This window comes from Aquila chrysaetos, chromosome 3 (genome assembly GCF_900496995.4).
Source record: "Aquila chrysaetos chrysaetos chromosome 3, bAquChr1.4, whole genome shotgun sequence".
NCBI lineage: Eukaryota > Metazoa > Chordata > Aves > Accipitriformes > Accipitridae > Aquila > Aquila chrysaetos.
The window spans coordinates 71,781,601-71,806,138 of NC_044006.1; the positions used below are offsets into that span (position 1 = coordinate 71,781,601).

General features: G+C 39.9%; 1 protein-coding gene across 6 annotated transcripts in view; it reads left to right on the forward strand.

The window, feature by feature from the left end:
* The window catches only part of PRKAG2 (protein kinase AMP-activated non-catalytic subunit gamma 2), a 226,541-nt gene that overhangs the window by 141,007 nt on the left and 60,996 nt on the right, over positions 1 to 24,538 (forward strand). For all 6 annotated transcript variants that reach the window (XM_041122702.1, XM_041122703.1, XM_030010416.2 and 3 more), the window contains one exon: positions 9,218 to 9,432. In XM_041122702.1, the coding sequence (XP_040978636.1) occupies positions 9,218 to 9,432 (215 nt within the window). The remainder of the gene's footprint in view (positions 1 to 9,217; positions 9,433 to 24,538) is intronic.

Sequence of the window (24,538 nt, forward strand, 5' to 3'; positions counted from 1 at the left end):
GCGCCAGCCCTGGGGCTTTCATGCGTACACTGTAAATGGATATCCTAGTGGTCTTTATGTGCATTAATATTCTGTCTTTCGGTTACACAGAGAGTAGATGTACTGTGCAGATGAAATCACCCACAGTGATTTCAGTGGGGTTCTGCAGGCTCGGATTTAGACTGTTCTTTTCATTAACTTGGACCTCTAATGACAGATTTGTAAAATGTTTGGGGTTTTTTTCAGTTTCTATGGGGTGTTCCTCTCCTTTAGCATGTTACAGAAATAAGGTACGTGGTTAAGGCACTGATGCAGAACAAGCAAGCTAAGAAAATCTTTGCCTCAGTTCCCTCATTTTTTAAATTTACATTGGAAGAGCGTATCGTAAATCATAGGAGAAGCAACAACTTACCCTATTCTGCAACCCCCCAAGCAGCTGCTTTTGAAAAACTGACATTTAGTGCAGTGATTAAGTATGAAATCCGTAAGTGTGAAATGAAGCATCAGAACAAGCAAGTAATTACTTCCAAACTTGTCTTTATATGTTGTGCATACAACATTCCCCCTCCCACCTTTCCCCCCTTAATTTTCCTCCTCTTTTCCTTTGCCTCACAAAATGTAAACCCTTCAGGTCGGGGCCTGTGTTATCTTTTATGTTTGTGAAGCACGTTGCATGCAGTGGGTGCTACCAGAAGCAAAACACGAACGATGACGATGGTAACTGTGCTTTGGAAGCTTTGCTGTGCAAAACCAGGGAGTGGGTGCCGGGGCAGAAAGCAGTTATAGCAGCCTCTAGCAGAGGACAGGGTGCTGGAGAGACAGACAGTGCTGGCTACTGAAGTGTCACCAAAGACAGGCAGTTTGCAGCTTTCTGTAACGGCAGGGGAGCATTTAACTCAGCTTGGCTCAAAACAGCAAAGAAAGCCTAGATAGGACAACTGAGGTTAATGTGGAAAGAGCTGTTAAATGTTAGCTTTAGCAGCCAGACGTCTTTGCTAAAATAGAAAACAAAAGTTATTTCATTAAAGCCTCTGAACACAAAGTACTCTGTGAAAGTTTAAATGCCAGGTGGTGTATTAAGTAAATAAAGTAGCTCTGCTGTAGGCACTGTTTCTCACAGCAGCCGGCTCTAACCAGCACATAGTACAAGTGACCATGTGAATCTCTGCCATGTGATGTAGTGCTATGCCCGGCTAACGTGCTGATACGGGGCTGGGAAGTCAGAGGAGACTTTTCTTTCAGCAGTTATCAGTATGTTGATAAGGGCCAACTGTTGCACGTGGCTTATTTGCATGGATTGGCTTATGCTCATTAGTCATCTAGTTTGGATCAGAAAAAGAAACTCGCGGTTTGCACAAATGTCATGTGTCTTTCCAGCACAGTTTGAATGGAGGGATTGATTTTTATTTTAGTGACTTTTTAGATAGGTATCACAGTGCTGCACAGTTAGCTTTTGTTATACCCCAGCAGTTACCCCCAGGCAGCGGTTGCAGAACGTCCTATCCCATTATCGGCAGTCCTGGGTTTGTGTACAGCAGGAGCCGTTTGGAAGGTGACACTCGTCAAATCCTCTTGCTCTGCTCTCAGTGGCAGGACTGGAAAGTCAGCCAGGTGATTCAGAAAGTGAAAAGCTGGTATTTGCAAGCTTCTTGACCCCATGCTTTGTGGGTGATGGACACACAGGAGGATGAAGCATTCTTTGCTCACGTGTGCTTCTTATAGAGATGCACGCCCAAACCTCCTCCTCCTGCTTCTTGTGGTTCTACAGGATGTTTCCCCATCGTGCTGTTACCTGCTGAGGATCACTGCTAATACTTTGCTCCTATCACTGGCACTTGTGCTGCCAAGGTACATGTTGCCTGTGTTTCCGACAGTGTGTGCTGGCCACAGCCATATGGTGCCTGGTAAAGTCTTGGTGCTGAGTCTCTTGATGTAATTACCATGCTGAGCTAATTGCTTATGCCTGGCTCAGGTACTTATTCAGTGGCTGCCTCAACCATGCCCAGGACCTCTTCATTTATCACCTGTCAAGCTGTCAAACAGCACTGGAATGTGCATTTGGCTGTCTCAAAAAAAACAACCCCCCAAAAAAGCCATTCTTTGCCATCAAGCTCCTTGGTGATCTCTGTTTCTTTGCTATGAGTTAGCTGTCCACAGTATTCTCTTCCCTATTTGCAAGACAAAGGAGAGAGGGTGGCAGAAAATCAGGAGTTAGAAGCCAGGCTGGAACCTTCCTGCCAATGAGAACTAGAAAAATCCCACTGGGAGGGATGCTCTACGCCAGGATTTCTGGTCTGTTTGCTGCATTTGGATCCCACGTATCTGTTGCTTTAAAAGCAACAAATTCATAATTGTATACATGTCTGGATCCTATGTACTACTTCCTGCAGCTTGCCTAGAGCCCTAAGAGCCCAAGTTCACAGCCCTTGATAGCCACCTCTCTCCCGACCATCAAGCCCCCAGTCAACTCACATACTCTGATAGAAATTTGTCTGCTGAATAAAGGACAAATGCAAGTCTGTTGAAAACAGTCAATGCAAACCCCAAAGTGATGAAACTCATCTAGTTGTAGAGAGTAACTGTTAAGAACTAAGTGTGAAAACGCAGAGTCCCTGTGGAGGTTTCAGTCTCAAAAAGGTGCTAAGCCTGGGAGCAGAGGGTAGAAACCGCCTGCAAGGATGCTTGTGCAGTGGGGCCAGGGGAGCTCTGCAGGGTATATCCCCCACGGCTGGGAGCCTGTCGGACTGATCCAGCCTGACAGTGCAGAGGCGATGACTGCTTTGGTAACGTATCCAGAACCTCGCAGCGCACCCTGAAGAGGCAAAACAACACAAAACCGAAACCTCTCAAGGCCTGCAAAGCCCCCTTTATCTGAGACTGGTGGTGTAGCCTGCTTGCTCTTCCCAGGTGGTGGGTATTTGAAAAGCTGGTCTAAGGAGATGAAATACTATTTCAGTTATGTTCCGTAAGCCATGCTGACATAACGTGTCAAGTCTTTCCAGATTTCTCCAGTACATCTAACAAATGTAAGATAACCAACGTACAATTCTGGGCAAGGTGGAAGATCCTCTGACTAATCAGCAGCGCAGGAGAAACCTGCAGTAAACCCTTGAAAGGCTGCAGCGTTGGGAAGGTGTTTCTCCTGATCAGCCTTTCCTCATAAAGGGGCCTTGAGATCTTCAGAAAGAAGAACAATTCTCAAAACTTTACTAATTAAATTCTTCAGCTCCTGATTTTCTCAGTTGTTTAGGCATGTAAATAGACCACAAGTGGAGTAGAACAGGCTGAATCCTGGAAACTGATATGGCTTTGTCTTTGGTTTTACAAAGTGAAATAGCTTCTAAAGCAAAAGTTGGAGCTGTCAGGTTCAGGTTTTTCTGTGGCTGAGACCACGTAAGGAGTGGTTTCCTTTACTATGTTTGAATTAATATAAAGAAAGTAGATCATTACTGCAAAAATATACATTTCCCTGTGAAACTTTTCAGACAGTGTATGATATCTTAATGACTTAAGGGGTGTATTTTTCTCTTCCTTTGATTAATAAAAAAATCTGAAAGATGTTTTTGGAAACAAGTAATCTTCCCATTAAATGGTGTACCAGCTACATGAAAAGACATGGAGTTGTTTCAATAAGATGAAACAAATGTGCTTACCAATGCAGCTAAGGTAGATGCTGCTCGGCCGGAACCAGGGCGCTTAGGTGAAGGACTGGAAGGCCTGGCCATTATACGGGTGACGCTCTGTTGATCACAGATACAGGCTATATGCTTTGACAGTAGAAGCTATAGTTCTTGTAGGGCAGGAGGCATCCTGAATTGGTGTGTAAGTGAAAATGCTAGATATGGCAGGAAATTTCCTGGGCAGTATCTGTCATATTTTTTGCTACAAAACCTCAAGATTACTTTTCAGGCTTAGTTTTATGTATTTTTTTTAAAATTAACAGCTATTTTACAACATTTAGTGTCAATATCACCAGTATTATTTGAATAGAAACAGCCAGTAGGCATTTACCTGCTGATGGGTTCATAGTCTTATTGCCATTAAGTGGCATTAAACTTCATCTCACATAATTTGCATCAATTTGCTTATGTGTCAAAATTAACACAGTATTGTGTCTGAAGAGTGAATCAGCTTAATGAACAGTCGGCTCAACTCAGATTCAGTTGTGCTGCTAACTACTTAAAATTCAGCAGCCACAGCCTGCCGCCTTCTCTGTTTCACTGCCAGCTGAAGAATGGAAGTGAAAGGACAGTGTTGTCCTGGGAAGGAATCAGACAAAAAGTGTCACATGGAGCCACTGCAAATGGAAATTCCTTTTGTTTTTTTCTGAGAAGTTTCAGTCTAAATGGTAAATTAATATATCCCTATATATAAACTTGGAAAGCTATTTTAGCAACAGCTTTTTTGTGTTAGCAATGGCATTATCTGCTTGATCGGGCACAGGATGAGAGAATCCTGGTGTGATCCCTGGGAAGAGGTACACTCCAAAAGTGATTTGTATTTCATGGCCAGTAACTCTCACCACTTTTAGCAACTTCATCTTAAGCGCACAAATACAAAGGTAAAGTCTGAGAGCAGGCTGCTGGCTATATACTTTGAGCCCTCAAGAAGGGAGTGTGACTTTATTACGAACCACCTGAAGCCACCCTTTTGTAGAGGAGCATTAGCACATCCCTCCAATCCCTAGCAGAAGCATTTGTGGGCAGGTGGCTCCGAAGGTCCATGGGGGCAGGGGCTGTTTTTCTTTCTGGATACGGGCTGATATAAAAGGGAGGCTTTGGCAGGAATCACTAGGCTGTGAGCAGCATCCTTCCTCCCAGCAACCGCCAGATGCATCCTGCCAGGTCAGGCATGAAATGTAGGTGACAGAACTAATGTGGGTGTCACCCAGGGAATGTAGGAAATGTAGGAGGGCAGCCACCCTTCTTCCCTTGGGAGTACGCGAATGACAACGTAGCGCTTTATCCTTTCCTGTTATGTATCAGTAGAGGGCTGGTTTGGATCAGAATGCCCAAGTAGGTGGGTGGAGAACTTCATGCTGTGCAAAATAAGGGCTTTATTTAAAAGGAATAGTTGCAAATACCTAGAGAAACAAGTGAAAGCAGCAACATTATCTTGATGTGTTTGTGACCAACTAAATACCAGCCAGCACTGTGTGCTAACTTGGGCCAAAGCCGTGGGCTCTGCTCTTACAGCAGTACTTTCTCAGGACTCTCGCATCCAACCTGTGACGTGCGGCTAGATCCCGGCTGATGTTGCTCAAATACAGACACAGAACTGCATGCTGGGCCATCGCTGCGTGCCATCAGAGACAACACTGTCACAGGGAGAAGGCAACTAGAGATAGCCCCATTTTGCTCAAAATTAAGACTAGTGGTATTTAGTTCTGTTAGGATCTCACGTACATGTTCTGAACAAAGTTATACTGTAATACGAAAGTTGTTTGACATTAATGCAATTTTGCACCATGTATGAATATATTCTTATGAATACTTATTCATATGCATATTCAGTTATGCAATTGTTAGGACTTATGATTCACCAATTACGGAGACCACAAAGTTACCCTCTTTTTTCACTCTTGCTTTGTCCCCAGAAAGGAAATGCCAGGATGAATCAGAACAAAGCAAAACTCTCGGACTGTTTTAAAACTGGACAGGGACGATGAATAGAAAACATAGTACTAAACCTTGTGTTAGCCAGTGACACAGTAACTGATCTGCTAGATTTTTTCTCTTTTATTTTTTGGTCTAAAATTCTTGGTTTGTGTTACAGAAAAAGGAAGAGCTATTTAGATTGTCAACATGAAAAGATCACATTTCATTATGCATTTCATTGTCTGATGAAAGAAACATTAGCGTAAGAGATAATTACTTACCATATCAGTTCATCTTGTTACCAGAACCAGTAGATTTTGCAGCCAATCTCAAAGATTGTTTTCCAAAATCCTACATACATCTTGAATTTTTTCAGCTTCATTATAGAAGACTCTAGAATTGTTGGCTAGTTTTGACTGCTTAATTGTTTTATACATACTTTCTCCAAAATGAACTATTTTCATCCATGGGATATAGCTGTATTTTGTATCTTCAATGGACTCCTTTTGTAGTAGAACAGAGCAACTACTGCACATACATATAACGATATATTTATACCAATGCTGCCTGTTCAGGTGGCAGTCCAATAGGATTAAAGTTAATACAAATTTCTGTTACTCCTGAACTGATTTTGGTCTGGGTATATATTACAGATTTTCATTCTTTTATGTGGCAGGCTTTTATAAAATCCTTTGTAGGGTTTAGGATGTTGAGCTGTATCACAGTAGCCAAAAGTCTTTTGTTTTAATAATCATAAAAATAACATTTCCTATGGGATGATTCTTTCAATCTCAGTATTGTACAAATGTAAATAACATAGATACCACAATAATGCTATGAGGTAGGCTTTTAAATACCAAAGATTGAAAAGCTTAATTACATAATTTAATCAAATACCCTGCAAAATAATTATAATTTTCCCTCTACCTCTGTGCAGCAGCTGAGTCATGGAAAAATTGAATCTCAAATATATTAGGGTGTGCCTGATGGTGAGTACTTTATGTTTTAAGTGCCTACTTGAAACAGTCAGTTCTAAGGCTCAGAGTGCTCCCAGGAAAGTTGCTGGAGTCACAGATGCTCTTCATCTGTAAAAACTCATGACAAGTGTCCAAGGCTGGCACCGAAAAGGAGATTCACCACCAGTGAATGTTCTTATAAAATAGAAACCACGCTGTCTGTCCTGGCTGTGCTGTTACACATCTATAATGAGGTGGCAATAGTTTTCATAGGATGTAAGAGATGTTACTTCCTTGGTCTCCTTTGATCCTCACCGTCCTGTGTCCTATAGATGTCCTCTACACTTGGCAGGCCAGCCTTGTTAGGACAGTGAATATGTGGTTTCCTTATGCCTGGTAATAGCTCTTTTGGCAGAGCTTGTTGATACTGGAAATGGTTTTTGTAGACTTGCTGAATACATTAGCACACAGTGAACACATCCCAGCAGCAAGACTTTAAGGTCTAATGGTGTTTTTCTCCCTTTTTGTGGTTTTACATTCGCATCAATTACAGCCACCATCCACCTCAAACCCCAGTCTGAGTGCTCAGGAAACATTTGTACATCCATAAAAACACAGAAGAGCATCTTCCCCAGAACTGTTTATCTAAATTTGTCTGTAAGCAAAAACTGAACAGCCAAGTTAGGTGTCCTTTTAATCCTTCAAGATGTGTAACACTCCAGTCCACTGAAATCAGCAGAAGTTGAGGAGATTCAAAATACCAGGGTTATTCTTCTTGCCTCACCCCATGGCATGTCACATTAGCCAACGTTTATATCTGCCTACAACACCCAGTCTCCACTGGATCTGTGGTTATTGCTGCTTGGTTGGCAGAGCTGCAGGTCTCTTTATGAAATGAAGTGGAAGTCCTTGGAGGGCAGCTGCAATTCTGGAACAGGACTGAAGAGAGGGACTGAGTAGGGGGTCCTTTTTGATTCCAGCAAAGCTAAAATTTTTCCGTGAGAGTTAGGATTTTCTTCGAAAGAAATAAACGCATTACACTGCACCACTAAAACCACTACAAATAAAAAACATTAGAGCCTAATTATTTTGCAGGTTTCTTGATGAGTGATTCTATTCTCTTAAAGTTAATTCTCTTCATATGTAAAAGCCATCAGGAAAGGTTGTTTTCAATGAAGAATGATAGCTAAAGAACAGTTACCTAAATTCCTCCTTAATTCCTTTAATCATATGGTAACTCTTCCCCAGGTATGTCAGGAGTGATAGTTTCTTAAAGTAATAGATCCCTCCCCGAGTTGTTGGATTTCTAGTCTTCTGAGTCTAGCATCTTAGTTATTACTGAGTTTTATTCTTACTTTCCATCAATAGAAAGTTTTCTTTGAAAATGCTGTCTGTGAGGTAAAATGTGACACCGAGAGGTAATGAGTATAAAGTGAGTTGTACTAATGCACTTTGCCCTGGGTTGGAAGGAAGGACCAGTAGAGGCTGCGTGTACACCAGTGCAAAGCTTTTGAATGGGAAAAAATCTCTGGTGCAAAAATCTCTGGTGGAGCCTTGAAAGCTCACACCGAGAAGATGAGCTAGACTTACCATGAAGATGCATTATCATGTTCTCAAACACTTTTTTGGATGGCTTGGGATTTTATGCTTCTTAAATGCTATCTTATCTGCTCCCTTTTGATGGACTTGAGTCCTCTCTGGACTAACTGATCATCTGCACAAATCTCTGGAAGTACAAGAAGTGAACCAAATTCAGAGATCATATAGCCCACTTAAAAATATGTAGCTCTGTTCAGCCTTATAGTTTTTATGCATTTAAGTCTGTCCTGATTTATGCTGGCATAAGAGAATCATCCTTTGTTTGCTGACGTACATATAGATATAACAGGAAACACAGATGTTGTAACTTGAATTTTCTAATTGGTTGTAGATGTCTGCTGTTTCTTAAATGGATAATAAATATAGCTTAAATGATCTGTTTGATTACAATTCAGAAATGCCCTAAGAACGTAACCAAAAATACAGCTGGGGTAGATAACACGTGTCAAATAAAAACAGGATGCTCACAAGAGAAATGATCTGCTGCTGATATTGATTTTCAGCAAAAGTTATTAATAATCTTTCTCCTCAAGGGCTGCTGAAAACAATTCTAGTTTGTATAAAGGCATTGCCAAGAGCCTTATAGAAAGCAGACTGAGGCTCATGGGAAATATGCCCTGTTTCGTTTCGCCTCTGCTCCTAATTTTATTCTAACTGCTGGCTGAGATACTGTTAAAATAATGAAATAGAAGAAAAAGCAACCATTAAAGCTCTTGAGCCATGTGCCATGAGATAGAGGTAATCCCGAGACTCACAGGAGTATTAAAATTATAACAATAAAGTAATACCAGTGTTGACGATCATTTTAGAAATAAGCAATCAGACAGGAGGTTAATACAACACGAATCTCCAGCACTCTCGTCTTGTCACTTGGTCTCCCTGTAAATGGATCAGACTGTTCAACCAGTTGAATGATTAAAAGAGTTTTAAAGGCAAGGCAGAGCAATTCCCTTTCATAAATGAGGAGGTGAGATACATACTTTTAGTCTGGGGAAATGTGATGCAAAAATACAGGTTCACTGTAAAGCTGAGATTTCTGTCTGCTTTTCTTCTGAACTGATCTTTGGTAATTATTCTCATTTACAGCCTCTGGCCTCTCCTCTTCTCCATCTACCCCAACACAAGTGACCAAGCAGCCCACGTTTCCTCTTGAATCCTACAAGCATGAGCCTGAGAGACTAGAAACACGGATTCACTGTTCTTCACCTCCGGACACAGGGCAGAGATTTTCTTTGCCTCCATCTCAAAGTGCAGCCAAGCCTCCTATCATGACACCAGCTCCCTGTGCTACCTCAAAACCAGTAAGTAAAGCATGTGTCCAGTTTTCCACTGGGAAATGTACAGGGTTGTGTGTTAACTGTTTCTTGTATTACAACTGGTGGGCTAGAGCATGTATGTCCGTACTGTGGAACAGAACGAGAACAATGTCATGGGCCTTTTACTTCAGACTTGTCTCAGCTTTCCCAGTGTTCAGCTGACAAGGCACTAGGACTCCAAAGGTGGTAGCTCCCCTTCGGATTTACCCAAATAGGAACTCATTTTTGCACTATTCTCAAACAAGTTTTGCAGTAGCTATGGATCCCAGCATACACTGCTGAGATGCCACTTTAGAGAAGGATAAAATTTTATTTAGGATGGTCTTTTATCTCCCTTACGAAAAGCTGATGAGAGAACTAGCAGCCAAGGAGAGCACATCAAAAAGAAATTCACAGTATGAGCTGCAGGGGTTCTGAGTTCCAGCTGCCTCTGGAGTTTGAGATGACTGAGACAGCTGGTGTCTAATGGCACTAGTTGCTATCACACCTCCTGCCCCAGCTCAGAGAGTAGAGGAAGAAGGGCAGCACTACCAGGGTATTTATCCAGCCCCCCACGTAGTAGAGGTGACTTCATAAGAGTGGTTTCTTCAGCTCCTGGGAATGCATGAACTCAGCAGTTCCTGGCAATACATGAACTCCAACCTCTGATACTCCCCACCGCAACATCCGCGCTGCATGCCGTTGTGCCTCCTCCCCTCTCCCTCGGCCAGCCTGAGCCTCAGAGGCATCGGTCATCTTCTTTTTTTTTCTCCTCTGCTTTTTTGCTCCTTCTTTCTTTTCTGTGTTAATTCCTTTGCATTGACTGTATCTTTCTGTTTACCGTTCCCCTGCCTCATGGAACTAGCAGACTGTGATCTGTCACCAGAGTTAACTACCCTGCATGTGCCTTTCCCAGATTTTCTTCTTCATTTTTTTCCCTCAGAATATAAAATCTTTGACATTTTCTGTATCTAGAAATCTAGACCTGTAAAGGACATAAAGGTTCATGAGGTCTGTTTCCCTGTTGAATGACAACAAGTTCTGTTTCATTCCAGTTCTTAGTAATTTATTTAAAAGCGGGAAGTTTCCTCCCACTTGCCCATGGGAAAGCTGTTCCAGGATCTGAATATGCTAACATAGCAATCCGCAAACCCTTTTGCTTTTGTGTTAGGTACCTCCACAGTAGCAGCAGCCATTCTTATGCTTAAAGTGTTTAGGTACTGGATCGGTGTTCACATACTACTTTCAAGTCTTTCACACACATCCAGTAAAACACATGCCCTATTTTGGGGACCCCTTCTGTAATGGTTAGGAAGTCTCTGATTTTCAACCGATTTTTTTCATGGACAAGTTATGAACATTTGCTCTTATAATCAATAGCCATTTTCATTCATTGTTTGTTACATCCTGTTGTACCTGTAGCCAATCTTTGTTTTTCTAAATTAAGCAAGCCAAACTCTCCCTACAAAACACAGACTTTCTGTTCTCCTGGTATGCAAAAGTAAATAATTAAAGTATTAAATAAAATTAATCCTACACTGATAGTTAGGGAACTCCAGCAGTAACTTTTCTCCAGCCAATTCACTGCCTTTCTATGTAAAGTAGTAGTCTTGGGATACATAAATTATGAAACTCAAAGGCTTGTAGGACACAAAAATATTTTTGGTAGGTTTCAGTCAATATCAGCCATATTATTTGCATATGCATATATTTGTGTTAGGCAGCTACAGAGGAGGCTTTCGTACCTATTAGAATAGAAATGGGGAAACAACATAATCTTAGCACATTCCACTGACTAAAAGACTGAAAAGTTTGTTTTGTTTTTAATTATTTGCTGATTTGGAAAATATGAAGTTGAGTAGAAGATGCCAGAATAAAGAAACAGAATTCTCAGCAAATATTTATCAACTGTTGTGTTTGTATACATGTACAAGAGAGAATCTGGATGGAAACTCAGTATGTCTGACTCAAATATTTCTTGTTCAGAAGATACAGTAATACATAGGATGTATAGTGCCTGATTATCTTTGTTTTGTACCCTCTGTACTCATTTATATCTGAGAACAGTGAGTGTGCAGGGCTGCTAGTGAATCATTAGGTTTTTGGTTTACTTGGGAACAAATGTCACCAGCTACAGATCTGTGAGGAACAGAGGATGTTTAATTCTCGACAGAAACCGGAGAGAGAGATTTGCCATGCTCTTCTAGTAGGAGAAACTGTTAGAGAAAAGAAAGGCTAAGTTTCTGCAAAAGGGCAGGAATCTGAAGCTGATGGGTGTTCGCTCAGGACTGTTGTGTCTTTTGATCCCTGTAAGTTATTTACCTAGCATTACTTTACAAATATGACAGCAGTAGACCAACATTCTTAATTTGAGTACTGTATTTCAAACATTTATTCTGAGCTGTGTGTTAATAAATACATTTTCATAATGCACATGCCATAAACAAATCTGTAAAAGGCAAACTGAAATTGTTGTTTACTTAGATCACCATTTCTTGGCATAACAATTCCAAATATCTTAAAAACACACTATAAATTATATGATAAATGGTTTCATAGTGGCCATGCTGTTAGATGATCAGTTTAATGACAGGGAAGCTTCTATGTTGACTTATGAAACGAGAAGTTGACTCTTATCTACAGGGTTCTGTCAACTTAAATCTCATTTACTTATTACATTGTTTAACTAGTGATGATAATATGTGAGATCCCAGGACTATTCTAAATGATTCAGGATTGCTATATATATTGCAGTAGCAAAGAGGAACCCTTGGACCCAGACGTGGAATTATTATTAAAAAAACCCACAGAACAGCAGATAACTATAGGAAGGTGCAGTATCAGGACTTGGAACTAATCTTAGCCCATTTTTATAATTAACTGCATTTGAAGCTGATTGTGTACTTGTTTTCTATATGTCTGAGACTGTGGTGCAGAACGGTTAAATCTGTTCAGTAAGAGAGAACGCATGGAGGAAAGAATAAAAATATTTATTTCCCAGCAGATGTAATCAAAACCTTTCATGTTTTAGTAGCACTTAGAGCAGTGTATGTTTTGATGTGATTTTTAAGCCTTAGATTCTGGTGAGGGGGATAAAAAGTGGGAGACAGTTCCTGACAGAGGGAGATCCTCCTTCAGTGAGTATCATCTCAACACAGTATACAAACCTCAGCAATTAACCTCATGCTAAATGGATGTCTGTGATAATCACTAAGGTCTGGATTTATCCCACCTAACTTTAGAAACCTATCTGAGCTGCTTAAGTTGGGAGTATAGTAGCTCTAGTTGTCTCCGTATCCGACAGAGAGGCATTTGCAGGGGATGAATCAGATCTTCAGCCTTTTGCGCTGACTACAAAGGGAGTGACTCCGGGTGTTGCATTTCTAACTGAGGCACTTGTTGGGTGCCCAAAGCTAGATGTGATGAGGCTGTGACACACTATTGCAGCAGCTCTTACAGGCTTTCCTCTGGGTGTGTAGCTGTTCCTAGTGGTTGAGTTAGAAGGTTATAATGAGAACTTCAGCTGATAAGAGATCAAAGCTATACCAAAAGATTATTGTGCACTGCATTAAATGGGGAAGGAGCAATTTGATTTTTCATAGTATAGTTCATGACTCTGTACTTTGGCCTTGTGTTGTTTGGACTGTGTAACCTTCAGGCAGTAAGTGGTAAATGATAACTCTTCTCTAATGTGACATTACTAACTGTGAAAGGAATGTAGAGAGGTTGCAAATTCAGTAACGAACATGTTTGCCCTGTTTCCGCTTTGCCCGTATTTTAAAGTGGAATGTAGTATGTTGAGCTTAATGTGGTTGTATTCGTTTCATTTCATCCTTTCTTCTTCTACTGATGCATAAGTCACTGTGAAAACAGCAGTATTGCCTGTCTCCTGCAAACACAAGCATTTTTGTGGTACATCATTTCCTGGCCTTTATGGGTTTCCCCTTTCCCAGCATGAGAGGAGTCCAAGCCAGAGAAAGAAGATGCTAGCTCCAAACTGAGGAGTTGCCTTTGAGTTCTCTTTTGGTGAAAAACAGGGTTGGAGCTTCCTCTGCTCAGAAGAAGTGACAAAGCCAGATCATGCTTACAAATGGCCCTTTCCATATGATTGTGTAGTTAACCACTGTTCTCCAAATAACTTCTGAGCCAAGTGATTTCCCAGAACGTTCTTAAAAAGAGGGCATCTCAGCCAAAAGGTAGTCTGAGACTTACTCTAAGCTTGTGTGAGCAAGTCCTGTTAAAACTGCAGATATAGCACTCGGGAGGGACTGAAAGAGTGCAGTCTGTATTCATTTTACACAGTCCTTGCTGCTCCAGCATATGGAAAAGGAGAGGCGTAATATACAGCTGGGACTTTCTTCCAGTCCTAGCTACAGAGAGGGAAATAAGATTGTTTCTGCAGCTACCTGCTTGTTAAACAGTAGCACTTCCCTGCAAGGCTGTTCATGCTGTTTCTTAGTCAAAATGTAGTAAACTCAAAAACAGGGCTGTTAACTTGTTCGGCGTGAAAGGCTATTGCATCACACCCTGCTGCTGGCAAGGAGCCTGGGAACCAGGATATGTGCAGCAGGTCCTTCAGTTTGGCTCTTTCCAAACAGCCATGCCACCTATCAGAGCTCCATAATCTAGCTGGCTGATTAAAGAGATTTAAATCTGACGAAGAGAACAGAAAAGCGTTCTTTGATTCTGATGCTGTCCTTAAAAAAAAAAAAAAAAAAAAAAAAAAAAAAGCACAGGCTGGGAAAAAAGGAATCCAGTCTGCAAATGTACAAGAACTCCCTATTTCAGCATTCATGTGGTTTAAGGCAATATATTAGAGTGCCAAGACATCACTGTGATTCAGCTTTGATTTACACCACAGTAAACTGATCACATGAACCAGAAAAGGCTGTCATTTACCAGTGAAGAAAGCTCTTGCAGCATTGTTATGTCCAGGCTAGTTTTAAGTGCCTTAATACCAGCACTCCTTTTGGGAGACAGATCTGTTCTCTACTAGATCCTATGGGTTGTAACAAGCTATCATTGTTTAAACATTTCTCTCTACTGGAACTGTTGCTGTCCACGTGAAAGTGTGTTTAATGTAAAAATGGTATATATTTGTCCAACCGTTGGCATGTATCTAATTAGTTGCAAACCTAGTAAAGGAATAACTGATGAACCATGTAACAATGACATACAATATTAAAGGGAAAATGTTTTGACCCCACCTGATTTGATTTCAGTCTCCTTTGACAGAGCATCACAGTAGCTCCACTGAATTGAATATAGGCTCACAGGAGAATTATTTAATATGGTTAGGAAGTCTGTAGTGTGATTCAGTGGGACATAAAGAATAAATGAACCAGTAAACTCATTTGGAACTAAGCATCACAAAAATAGAAAGCTTCAGCTATACCACACTACTTCTCTTAATTACAGCTCCCATTTTATTAATATTCTGTTTTCCCGCTTCACCTTCTCCCTATTAGTCATATCTTTTGTATCACATTTGGTATTTTCCTTCCCTTTTAGTATTTAAAATATGCAACAAAAATCTTACTATCCATTTTCTACTGGTTAATTTGCTTTTTTTAAAGCTACTTATTTGGTTTAGAAGAAAAAATGTCCAGTCACGCCCTCCTGAAACATTGGTTTCCTAATGTATTTGTATTCTCGTTTTGCAGTGTTCAGATTTGTGGCAATCAATCTTAGGATGCAGAGAAATTGTACTGCATAAAGATGATTTTTCCTGCCCTAAAGAAATGTGTGTCTGTGTCAGCTTGTGGCTTTTTCTGCAGCCACAGAGATAATTTGATCAACTATCTACGGATTCACTCAGTGGACAATTTATTTTAATGGCATAGAGTCCTACAACTCCTGTTCCTCCTAGTCTTAGATCAAAAGGAGAAGGGCTAGGTGGAAAAGATGAATAGCCAGAATGCTGAGTCCAATCAATTCCCAGCTGCTTTGCCAGCTCTCATAAGGCTATAAGTAGCTAAGGCAATTAAAACTAGAGCATCTATGAGTCTTTTTTAAGATACACATTGGCCAAAATCATGACCCCAGCATCCTGAAGACAGAGTTAGTGGCTTAAAGCTAAGTTACTTTTATCACCATAAGTCCTGCACTATGCATGGTATAAAAAGGCTAAACCTAGGGATCTGGCCTCATGTGTCTACATAAATAGATATCTTTTGAATAAGTAACATGACGTAAAGAGGGTGCTTTAAGATTGACAGCCTGGTTTTACCCATTGAATTGATTTCTTATGGCACAGTTTATTTCTGAATTTTAGACTTGTTAATTTAATAAGCATCCTGTTATTTTGCTAGAAGATTGGAACTTCTCGTGAGAGTAAGCTCTACTAGCGATTAGAAGCCAGATACATACTCTCTGATTTAATGTAAAGCTGCAGCTTAATATAGGATCGCTGACAATTTCTTACCAGCTATATCTGGGCAATTTTGGAACACAAAAATTATTTACCATCTAGGCTGTTTATTCACAAAGCAGTAGGGATTAGAGACCAAGGTCTTTCCATGAGAATGGAGGAAAGATGCACGGTTTTGAACCTGTTCTGTTGCACCATGCCTGCTTATGTATTGGAGTACAGTGAAAATACAGCTAAGAATAAGCAAAAAATGCTTATGGAAGGGAACTCTACGAATTCCTCGCCATCTTCATCTTTCTTAGCCTGGTTTTGTCTATATTGTATTTTTAGATACACTGACTTTAATGGCTAACAGAGCTTTAAAGAATGTAAAAAGCTGGCTGATACCAAAAGGAAATGGACTACGTAAAGCAGTGATACTCCTTTCTCACTTCCTCACAATGTTCCCCAGTCCCTTCCTCTGACTGGATGAAATAAACTGTTGAAGTTCGGAGAAATAAAGGGGACATCACAAACAACACTCGCTTCTGTACGGCTTCTTGCCTCCAGCTTTCATATTTTATAGTGTCACTACCTGCTTGTGCATGAGGAGAGCAATACAGCTCTTTAAAAATACAGCTTGTGTCTGTGTTTTTTTCTTTTAAGATCACAATCAAGCAAGTTTGGCCATTTGAAAGTCAGCTGCATGGGCTGCTGACTCAGAAGAGGACTAGATACCATCTTGGCAGCAGCTTGGAAAAATGTTTCCATTGTGCTAGTGAAATGAATGCAAAATATTTATTCTTTGAGCTTGTTCACAACAGCACTCTCAGCTGGAACTGAGGGTGGGGCCATGTGGAAGACATTTGTAGGAAGACAATAATGATTTGTACAGTGCCCAAGGTAGGCATAATCTTATTTATGATTAACAAAGGACAAGGCTCCTACCATATGGGGCTTATAAGCTGAAGTGTAAACCGGTGAAGTAATCAACACAGAATAAAAGAGAAAAGGTAATGGAGGCAGAACGTCAGCAAAAGAGGAGGAGGGGGCAGAATTCAAGAGAGGAGGTTTTAATATAGTCTTTTTGCATGTTTAGGGTTACAATAAATTGCCAGTGATAAGGTTAATACCTTAGACTTTTGAAATTTTTATCTGTCATACTTTTCACTTACAACTGCACAAGCCAGGGCATCTGCAGTATGTAGAAAGTCTTCTTCCTTGTACCTTAGAACAAAAAGTTACTAACTGCTATTTTGTGGTATATGAGCACATATGATTCAGGCAGAAAAATAAACATGATTCTTGCCCTGAGGACCTTATTGTCCAAGAGCCTGATCTAGCAAAACAGGCCAGGCAAATTCTAAAACCATAAGAAAGCATTGGCTTAAACAGGATTGTTCCTAAGCACTACTTCCAGTATATGCTTGCAGAATAGATTTTAAGTGTAGCCATAACATAGCTAGCAATGACAGAAGGCATTGAAGAAAGGTAACCTGAAGGTTACAGCACTGCGTTTGGTTGAGGTTGCTATGTATTTATGTTGCTGAATCTCAGGTGCTGTTTTGTTTTGGTTAATGTCAGTGTGATGATGGCCTTGATCCAGGAAAGCACTTAAATGTGTGCTTAATTTTAAGTATATTGGTAGTCCTGCTGGAGTCAACAGTACTACAGCACTTAAAGCTATGTGCATGCCAAGTCACATTGCTGGATCAGGGTCTTTGTACAATTTTTATTGTCTATTAAAACACTTACAAATGACTAGCAGAAGTACTGAAGATGAGAAAGGAAGCTGATGGACAGACAGAAGATGGAAAAAAGAGTTGGGGAAAACATTAAAGGTTCAGAAAAGACTACGTGAGGGAAAGAGCTTGGGAATCAGAAGAGAGCTCCTGGCGACAATCGAAAATAGCTAATCACTGAGTGGCAGGGAGAACAGCAGGTGCAAGATCGCTATCTGCCTGCTGTTGTGTGTTTGGCCTTTCAAGCTCTGGGTGTTGGGATTGTATTTACTTGGAAACATTCGTGGTGTGTACTACCTCAGGATCCAGCTCCTTACATAAATGGAAACAGCAATTGATGAAGACATGGCTTATGAAAGAAGACAAAAGATTCCTCTCCTACCCCTTTCCCTTAAGCATGCTGATAATGACCGCATAAGAGTACATCCCAACAGACCTCTTGCACACAAGGACAGGATGCCGCGAAAGCTGATTTCTTAGGGAGCACTGTGAGGAATAGTTTCCACGGAGAGTGCACAACTTTCTTTCCTGGAATATGTCTTCAGAAAAAGACAGCAAGATGCCACCAAGCATGGCTATGGTACAGAAGGACATAATACAAACTGGTCACCAAGTAGTTTCTTCCATCATCCAAGATTTTACAGGTATAGAGGTTATATTTTGAAGAAAAGGATGCCTTCCTCAACCTTTCTTCTTTTTCTCATGGCCTCAAGCATTTAGCTGTCGCTGTTTTAGAGAAGAAATCTTAGAATTCAAAGAGCGTTTCAGCTGCAAAGTCATTAAGGAAAGCAAGAGTTTAAAAAGGAGAATAATATAGTGCCAGTAGCTGGGAATGCTTTGGAGATCAGAGAGAGCTGGCTGCCACCATCTGCCCTAGCAGACATCACTCCTGCAACTCTAAGTCACTTGGTCTCCCAGTGCCTCAGTTTCCCATTTATAAAAAAATGGGGTTATACTACTCTAAGTCAAAGCGTGTTATGATGATAAATACATAAAAGTTCTACCAAACTCAGATATTTTTAGAACAGGAGCTGCAACTGGCTTCAGATAAGTTAACCACAGATAGCATATGTTGTATTTAAAGTTTGTAGCAACAAGCTTTTACACTGCAGACTGTAATTGTGTATAGGAACCTATCATGTTTTCAGAGCACATCAAGATTTACACAAAAGATCACTGTAAAGTAGGATGCTCTTCTGAGCCCTAGGGCAGCATGTCAAGAAATAATTTCAGCTCTTTGCAGACATTTAACTACAGACTGAATCTGCATCTAAGCTTACGTGCTTGTGAACCTAGTGTTTGCCATATCCACGCTATAAGTATCCACTGCCTGTGAAAATGCTTTTGTATCCACACCTCCACAAGCTCTGCAGTAACATGAGCATGGCGGCAGATTTGCTGGAGGTGTATCCCTGGTCCTTAGCATGGAACTAATTTGGATTTTTTTAAATTCTAGTTCCTGGAATACAGGGAAAAGCCTTACCAGTATTTCCATGTCTCTTTATGATATTGTTCATAGTCATAAAACATTTAGCTCAGACACTTGATATGCTTCTTTCTTAACACAGTCCTTGCTTCAGTCCTTCCAGATGGTGTCAAACCACAGAACCAGTACAGAGGACGATCTGGTTTCACCTGTAGTGTACCTGAAATGATGGAAGGATATAGTTAAGAGGCTGTCAAAAGGGAAAGCATGCATGACAGAAGGAAGTATCCATTGCATGTTGCTGTCATTGCAGATTTCCTTTGTGCGTAATGATAAAAAAGAAGCAGTGCACAAAAATTAGGCCTGGAGTGATCAGCAGTAGATCTGGAAGTAATTCAGGAAGAGGGTTAGGTTCCTCAAGCTACACAGATTCAGTGCCATCTGAAAACCAGCTTTTTGTCAAAAATTAATTTGGAGATTACAGGTCAACCATAGGCTCTGTGTTGAAGGAAGTTTATTAATAGATTGGTTTGTCTACGCATAATAGTAGTTACCTTGATATAATAGACTTCACAAGTTTTAATGGGGCCACTGATGGCACTCATGCCTGGAGTTTGTCAGCTGTGGGGTAGGCTTGAAATCTAATGTAAACACACACGGCCCGAGTGCTAAGAGGAAGTCCTTCTTAGGTGTTTAAAGTCGTCCTAGAACTGCACTGAAAAATACTTCGTTATCTTTGCCTGCCTCTTTGATATAGCTTTCAAACACTCCTTCTGGAGTCCTATAGAGTATTGAGAACCTCAGTCATGCTAAGCTCTGCAGAAAGTGGCCATCTATAGCGCAGCTCATTTGCTCCATGTTTAGCTTGCAGTTAGTGCTGTTCATGCCACAGAGTGAATTATTTGTTCAGTCCAGGTCTATGTAAATTTCTTGAAGAAGTTTTGTTGAGATTGTGAGTGATTCAGCTCTGAGCTGAAGGTTGTCTCTATTTTTCAGTAAACCACCCTTGTAATTCTGACCTGCATCATCCTGCTGACATCTAGGCTCAATAGATCTGCTTCCAGCCTTTCAAAACTGCTGATGATCATGAAAATTACGTCTTAGTGGTAGGCTACTAAGAGGTTCCTAGAATTTTGCATAGTTTACTGAAGCCTGAAGTAGCAATTAACTTCAGGCTTTGTTAGGGAAAAGGTGTTTCATTTTAAGTTTAAGAAATACCATCATTGAAAGCTGGTGTAGTAAGTGTTTGCAGTGAAGTCACTATCCATGACCGAGGCTTTGAAATACAACACTAAAATGAAGAAAGTGAAACGGTGTATAGTAAATGTGTTTGTTTAAATCAGATTTGGCTCCGAGTATTTTTTTTTTTTAAATTTGTTATTCTCAGTGGCCTCTCTTCTGCAGATTACTCATCAGTACTCTGGCCTCAATCCAGCTAAAGTACTTAAGTAAGTAAGTGCTTAACTTTAACTAACACAAATAATTCTGTATTCAGTGACAGTGAATGAAGAAGACCCATGAAAATATGGGCTCACACTTACTCTTCTTTTCCATTCACTTTAAATTAGTGGATGCTTACCTGTTTTCTACCATCTGTTCTTTGGGGCTTTTTAAAATGTTTGTCATAACAAAATATCTACTGTCATCATGCTTATCACCTGATTACAGCAGCTCTCTCTGGCAATAATTTCCCCTTGCCCTTAACCGTGGCCCTCAGTTTGATAAGAGGTACGTCCTATTTCAAAGAGACTAAGGAGCACTCAAGCATATGTGTGAAAACAGCTAAAGTATATCTTTTTGAGGATATACGATAACAAACATTTAAGACAAGAACACTTAAAAACTCTGGAATAGATTAAAACTAAGTGGCATCCCTGTGTTTGCAGAATCTGGTAGCACGCTTGTAACATCAGTCTTCTTTACAAGCTCAGGTTAGTTCCTCACAAGTACTTAACTTTTCTGAACTTTGTGTTCAAAAGGGCAGAATTTAAATTGTTGGGCTGTTTGATGAATAACGTGTCACGCTGATAATATTGATTCAGACTCCACCTATATTCTACGTGAGTAATCTGAGGAATGAATATTGGCCACAAAGGCTTATGTAGAGAATGCCTCTGATATTCTTGACTCAAAACTCTGCCTTATCTGAGTTGCAGAGTGATACAGGATCAGACACACAGCTAGAGATTAGAGGTTATGTAAATAAATCCTTGCCTCTTCTCCACTTCTGCCTTGACTTCTCTGTAAGAATTTAGCTGGGGATATAGACAATTCCTTGGTCTTTTACTTCCTTTGAAGTTTATTTTTTAGAAGTGCTTAACTCTACTGTCACTGGTACCATTTTTTTTTCCTTGAAGCGAGGTGCTGCAGGACACTGTTCATGTGTAAGATAGGTTCTTTGTTTCTGGTGTTAGATCAAAGGAAGTTTTGTAAATCTATCCTGTTTCTCAATTAAGTCAGTGACAGAACTCACTGTGATTAAACTGCAAATTCATTTCCACACAGATATATTTAGGAAGGGCTCTCCACTAAAAATGTGAAATCACTCTGCACATTCAGTTCACATGTCTTCAGGGTAAACAGATTTCAACACTCAGTACTGTAACTGCAGTGAAGATTTAGTACAAATGCAAGTTATCCATTTCATCATCTTTCCTAGTGCCGAATGCACTCCTATATTCCTTTTTTTTTTTTTTCCTTAGGATTTGGCTAAATTTGATTGTTGTTCCATTTATATTATCCATTTAAATGGTAGAAACTACAATTCCTGGACAGCTGCTCTGTTCACTCTGAGCTTTTCGAGGTAAGGAGAACTTTGTATCAGAACCAGGCCCAGAGCTCTTCACTGGGACTGACCATGTTCTCTAACCACCTAATAGACTCATGGACTGCCACCCTACAGTCAGCCCTTTCACCATGCAGTTAGCATTTTTAAATACAGAAGGGATCCGAGATGGGACCCTAATCTCAGCCTCACTGATTCTAGTGTTCTAGTGATATCACTGGTATCAGTTATCACACTCTAGCAGAAAACAAGTAGGAGTTTAATTTACAGTTTAACCAGCAGATGAAACCTTTTTTTCTAATAACTTCTGTCCTTTTCCACTTCATGAACCAGACTAAATTAAACCAAAAATAAGCAGTAAGTGTTTTAAATTAATTTTGCACAAACAGATTGCAACAGAATAAGCATATCTATGACATACATTTAGAAAAATTCTAAGTAAGTTGTTCATTGACAGCTCATCAGAAGAAGAGCTGTTAACTACTTGAGTTGTATAGAACTGTAATTGTAATAAGGAGCACTAGCAAATGGTGGGAAAATTACCATTTGTAGTTTACTCTTGCATTCAAAATGGGTTTGCCTTGATTTGCATTTAGATGGGAATTCCTTCTTGTTGCTCTTCAATCCATTAGGTTTTATAAGGTAAGTAGCTTTTTTTTCTTCTGAAGTACTTCAAAGGGCATTCAGTTTTACTGCTGAACTATGAGCTGTGCAGATGGCACCCCTAGCATATCGGTATTAAGCCTTCATTAATCAGAATGAAAGGAAGAGTAGGAAAGTCAGGAAAAGCTTTGAGAAAGGCAGCCTTGAATTTACCTGGAAATGCCTATTTCTAAATAAAGCATGGGTAAAGTTTTTGTTGCAATGCTTGAGTAAGCTGTTCCACACAGACTTGTCATTTGCAGCAGCATTTCTTTTCTTAGGTTGCTCTTTCTACTCCTAGCCAGTCATCAAAGATGAATACATAATCTTTATTATTACTCAAACAATATTTGCTTTAGAATTTTTCTAATTTAGAATTAAGGCTACTTGTTTTGGGGGGAGGGCAAAGCAAATTTACATTTGTATTAGATTGTTAGTAAACTGGCTTTTGTACAAAACATACATATAAAGACTTCTCATTGAATTATCATACTAAGACTAAATATATTTTTCTAAAGTTTGGACAAAAATAGAAACAAAAGAAAGTAAGTCTGGAAAAGACATTAAAAATTCATTTTCCCCCCCAGCACAATCAACTGTATGTAAATAATTCCCAACAATTTTTTTTTTTTTAATCTGTTGCTAAAAACCTCCCGTGACAGAGATTTTACAGTTTTTTTCAGCAAAGCGTGCAGGTGCTTCACTGCTGTTATGTTCAGAAAGTTCTCCCAGAGTCCAGCCTAAGACTTCCTTGCTAAAGGCTAAGTAGATAACTTCTTATCCCATAACCAGTGGACCCAGAAGATAGTTTATCACTTTCCTTCTTGCAAAAACATGGTATTTGGAGACTTATTACATTTTCCTTCAATCCTCTTTTTTTTTTTTTTTTTTTTTTCCTAGACTAAGAAACTGGGAGGTTTTCAAGTCCTTCTTTACAGGTCATGTTTTCTGAACTCCTAGTTCATTGTTGTTGCTTTTCTTTGGACTCTCTTGGTTCATTCTTGAGTTCAATGCCCAAAACTGAATGCAGTATCCCAGCTGGCATCTAACCAGGGAATGAGTAGAACAGATTCTCTGTGTCTTACCTATAACACATTTGTAGACAGTGTGATTTTTCTTCCAAGAATCTGACATTGTGTTTCATTTTCAGGTCTTTTGCTTGCATGACTGCTGCAAGCCAATCCTTTCCCATTTTATTTTTGCATTTGATTATTGTGTAATGCGCTCTACTTACCCATATCAAAGTGCATCCTGTTTTTCAAAGCATTGCAGCAATTCTCAAGATCATTTTAAGTTCTAAGGCTATCCCTAAAAGAGCAGCATCTCTCACCATTGAGCCATTTGAAAATACGATCAGGTTATTCATTATTCCTTCATCAAATCATCAGTGAAAACACTAAATAATATTAGATAGAACACAGACCTCTGTGGAACCCTCTTTTAAACCCTTCCGTTAGATAAAGAAATCTTATTACCTTCCTTGTGAATATTGTTGTGACCTTTAGCAGTCGTTTCATCTAGACTATCATCTGGCTTGCTTGCATGAGTGTCATGCAAGATAGTGTCAAAGAGCCTGTTAACTCCTGCTGCATCTGCTTACCACAAGACTTCTGACCTGTTATCAAAGTGACAGATTGGCTTGGCATTGTTTATACATGTTGGCTGTTACTGATGATTTTTCTTTCCTCTAACTACTTAAAATGGGTGTATTTGTTCTCTTATTCATCTTGGAATCAAAGTTACACTGAGTAGTTTATAGTTTCTTGGCTCCCTCCCCAAACCTTCCCTTACAGATAGTTATGCTAAGCCGAATGAACCTGACCGAATGGAGATGTAGACATTTAGTCAGTACAGTGACTGCAAATCATTTTATCCTAAGCAGTTGTCTATAATAGACCATGTGAATGATGTCCTAGAAATGTTTGTTTCTCCACTGGTTGCAAAAGCAGCAGCCTACGGTAACTCATTCAATATGAAAAGCTACACAGTAGGTGTCATTCAAAGCATTTTGATATAGCTGGTCTGATGACTGCCACTGATAGATCCCTATCCCAACGGATGCTAATTCAGGGAGACAAAATGGCAGGAAACTACATCAAAAGTAACTTTCTGCTGATGTTAATTGTTGTTCACAACCCTGAACCGTCACAACAATTTAAATACTTAGT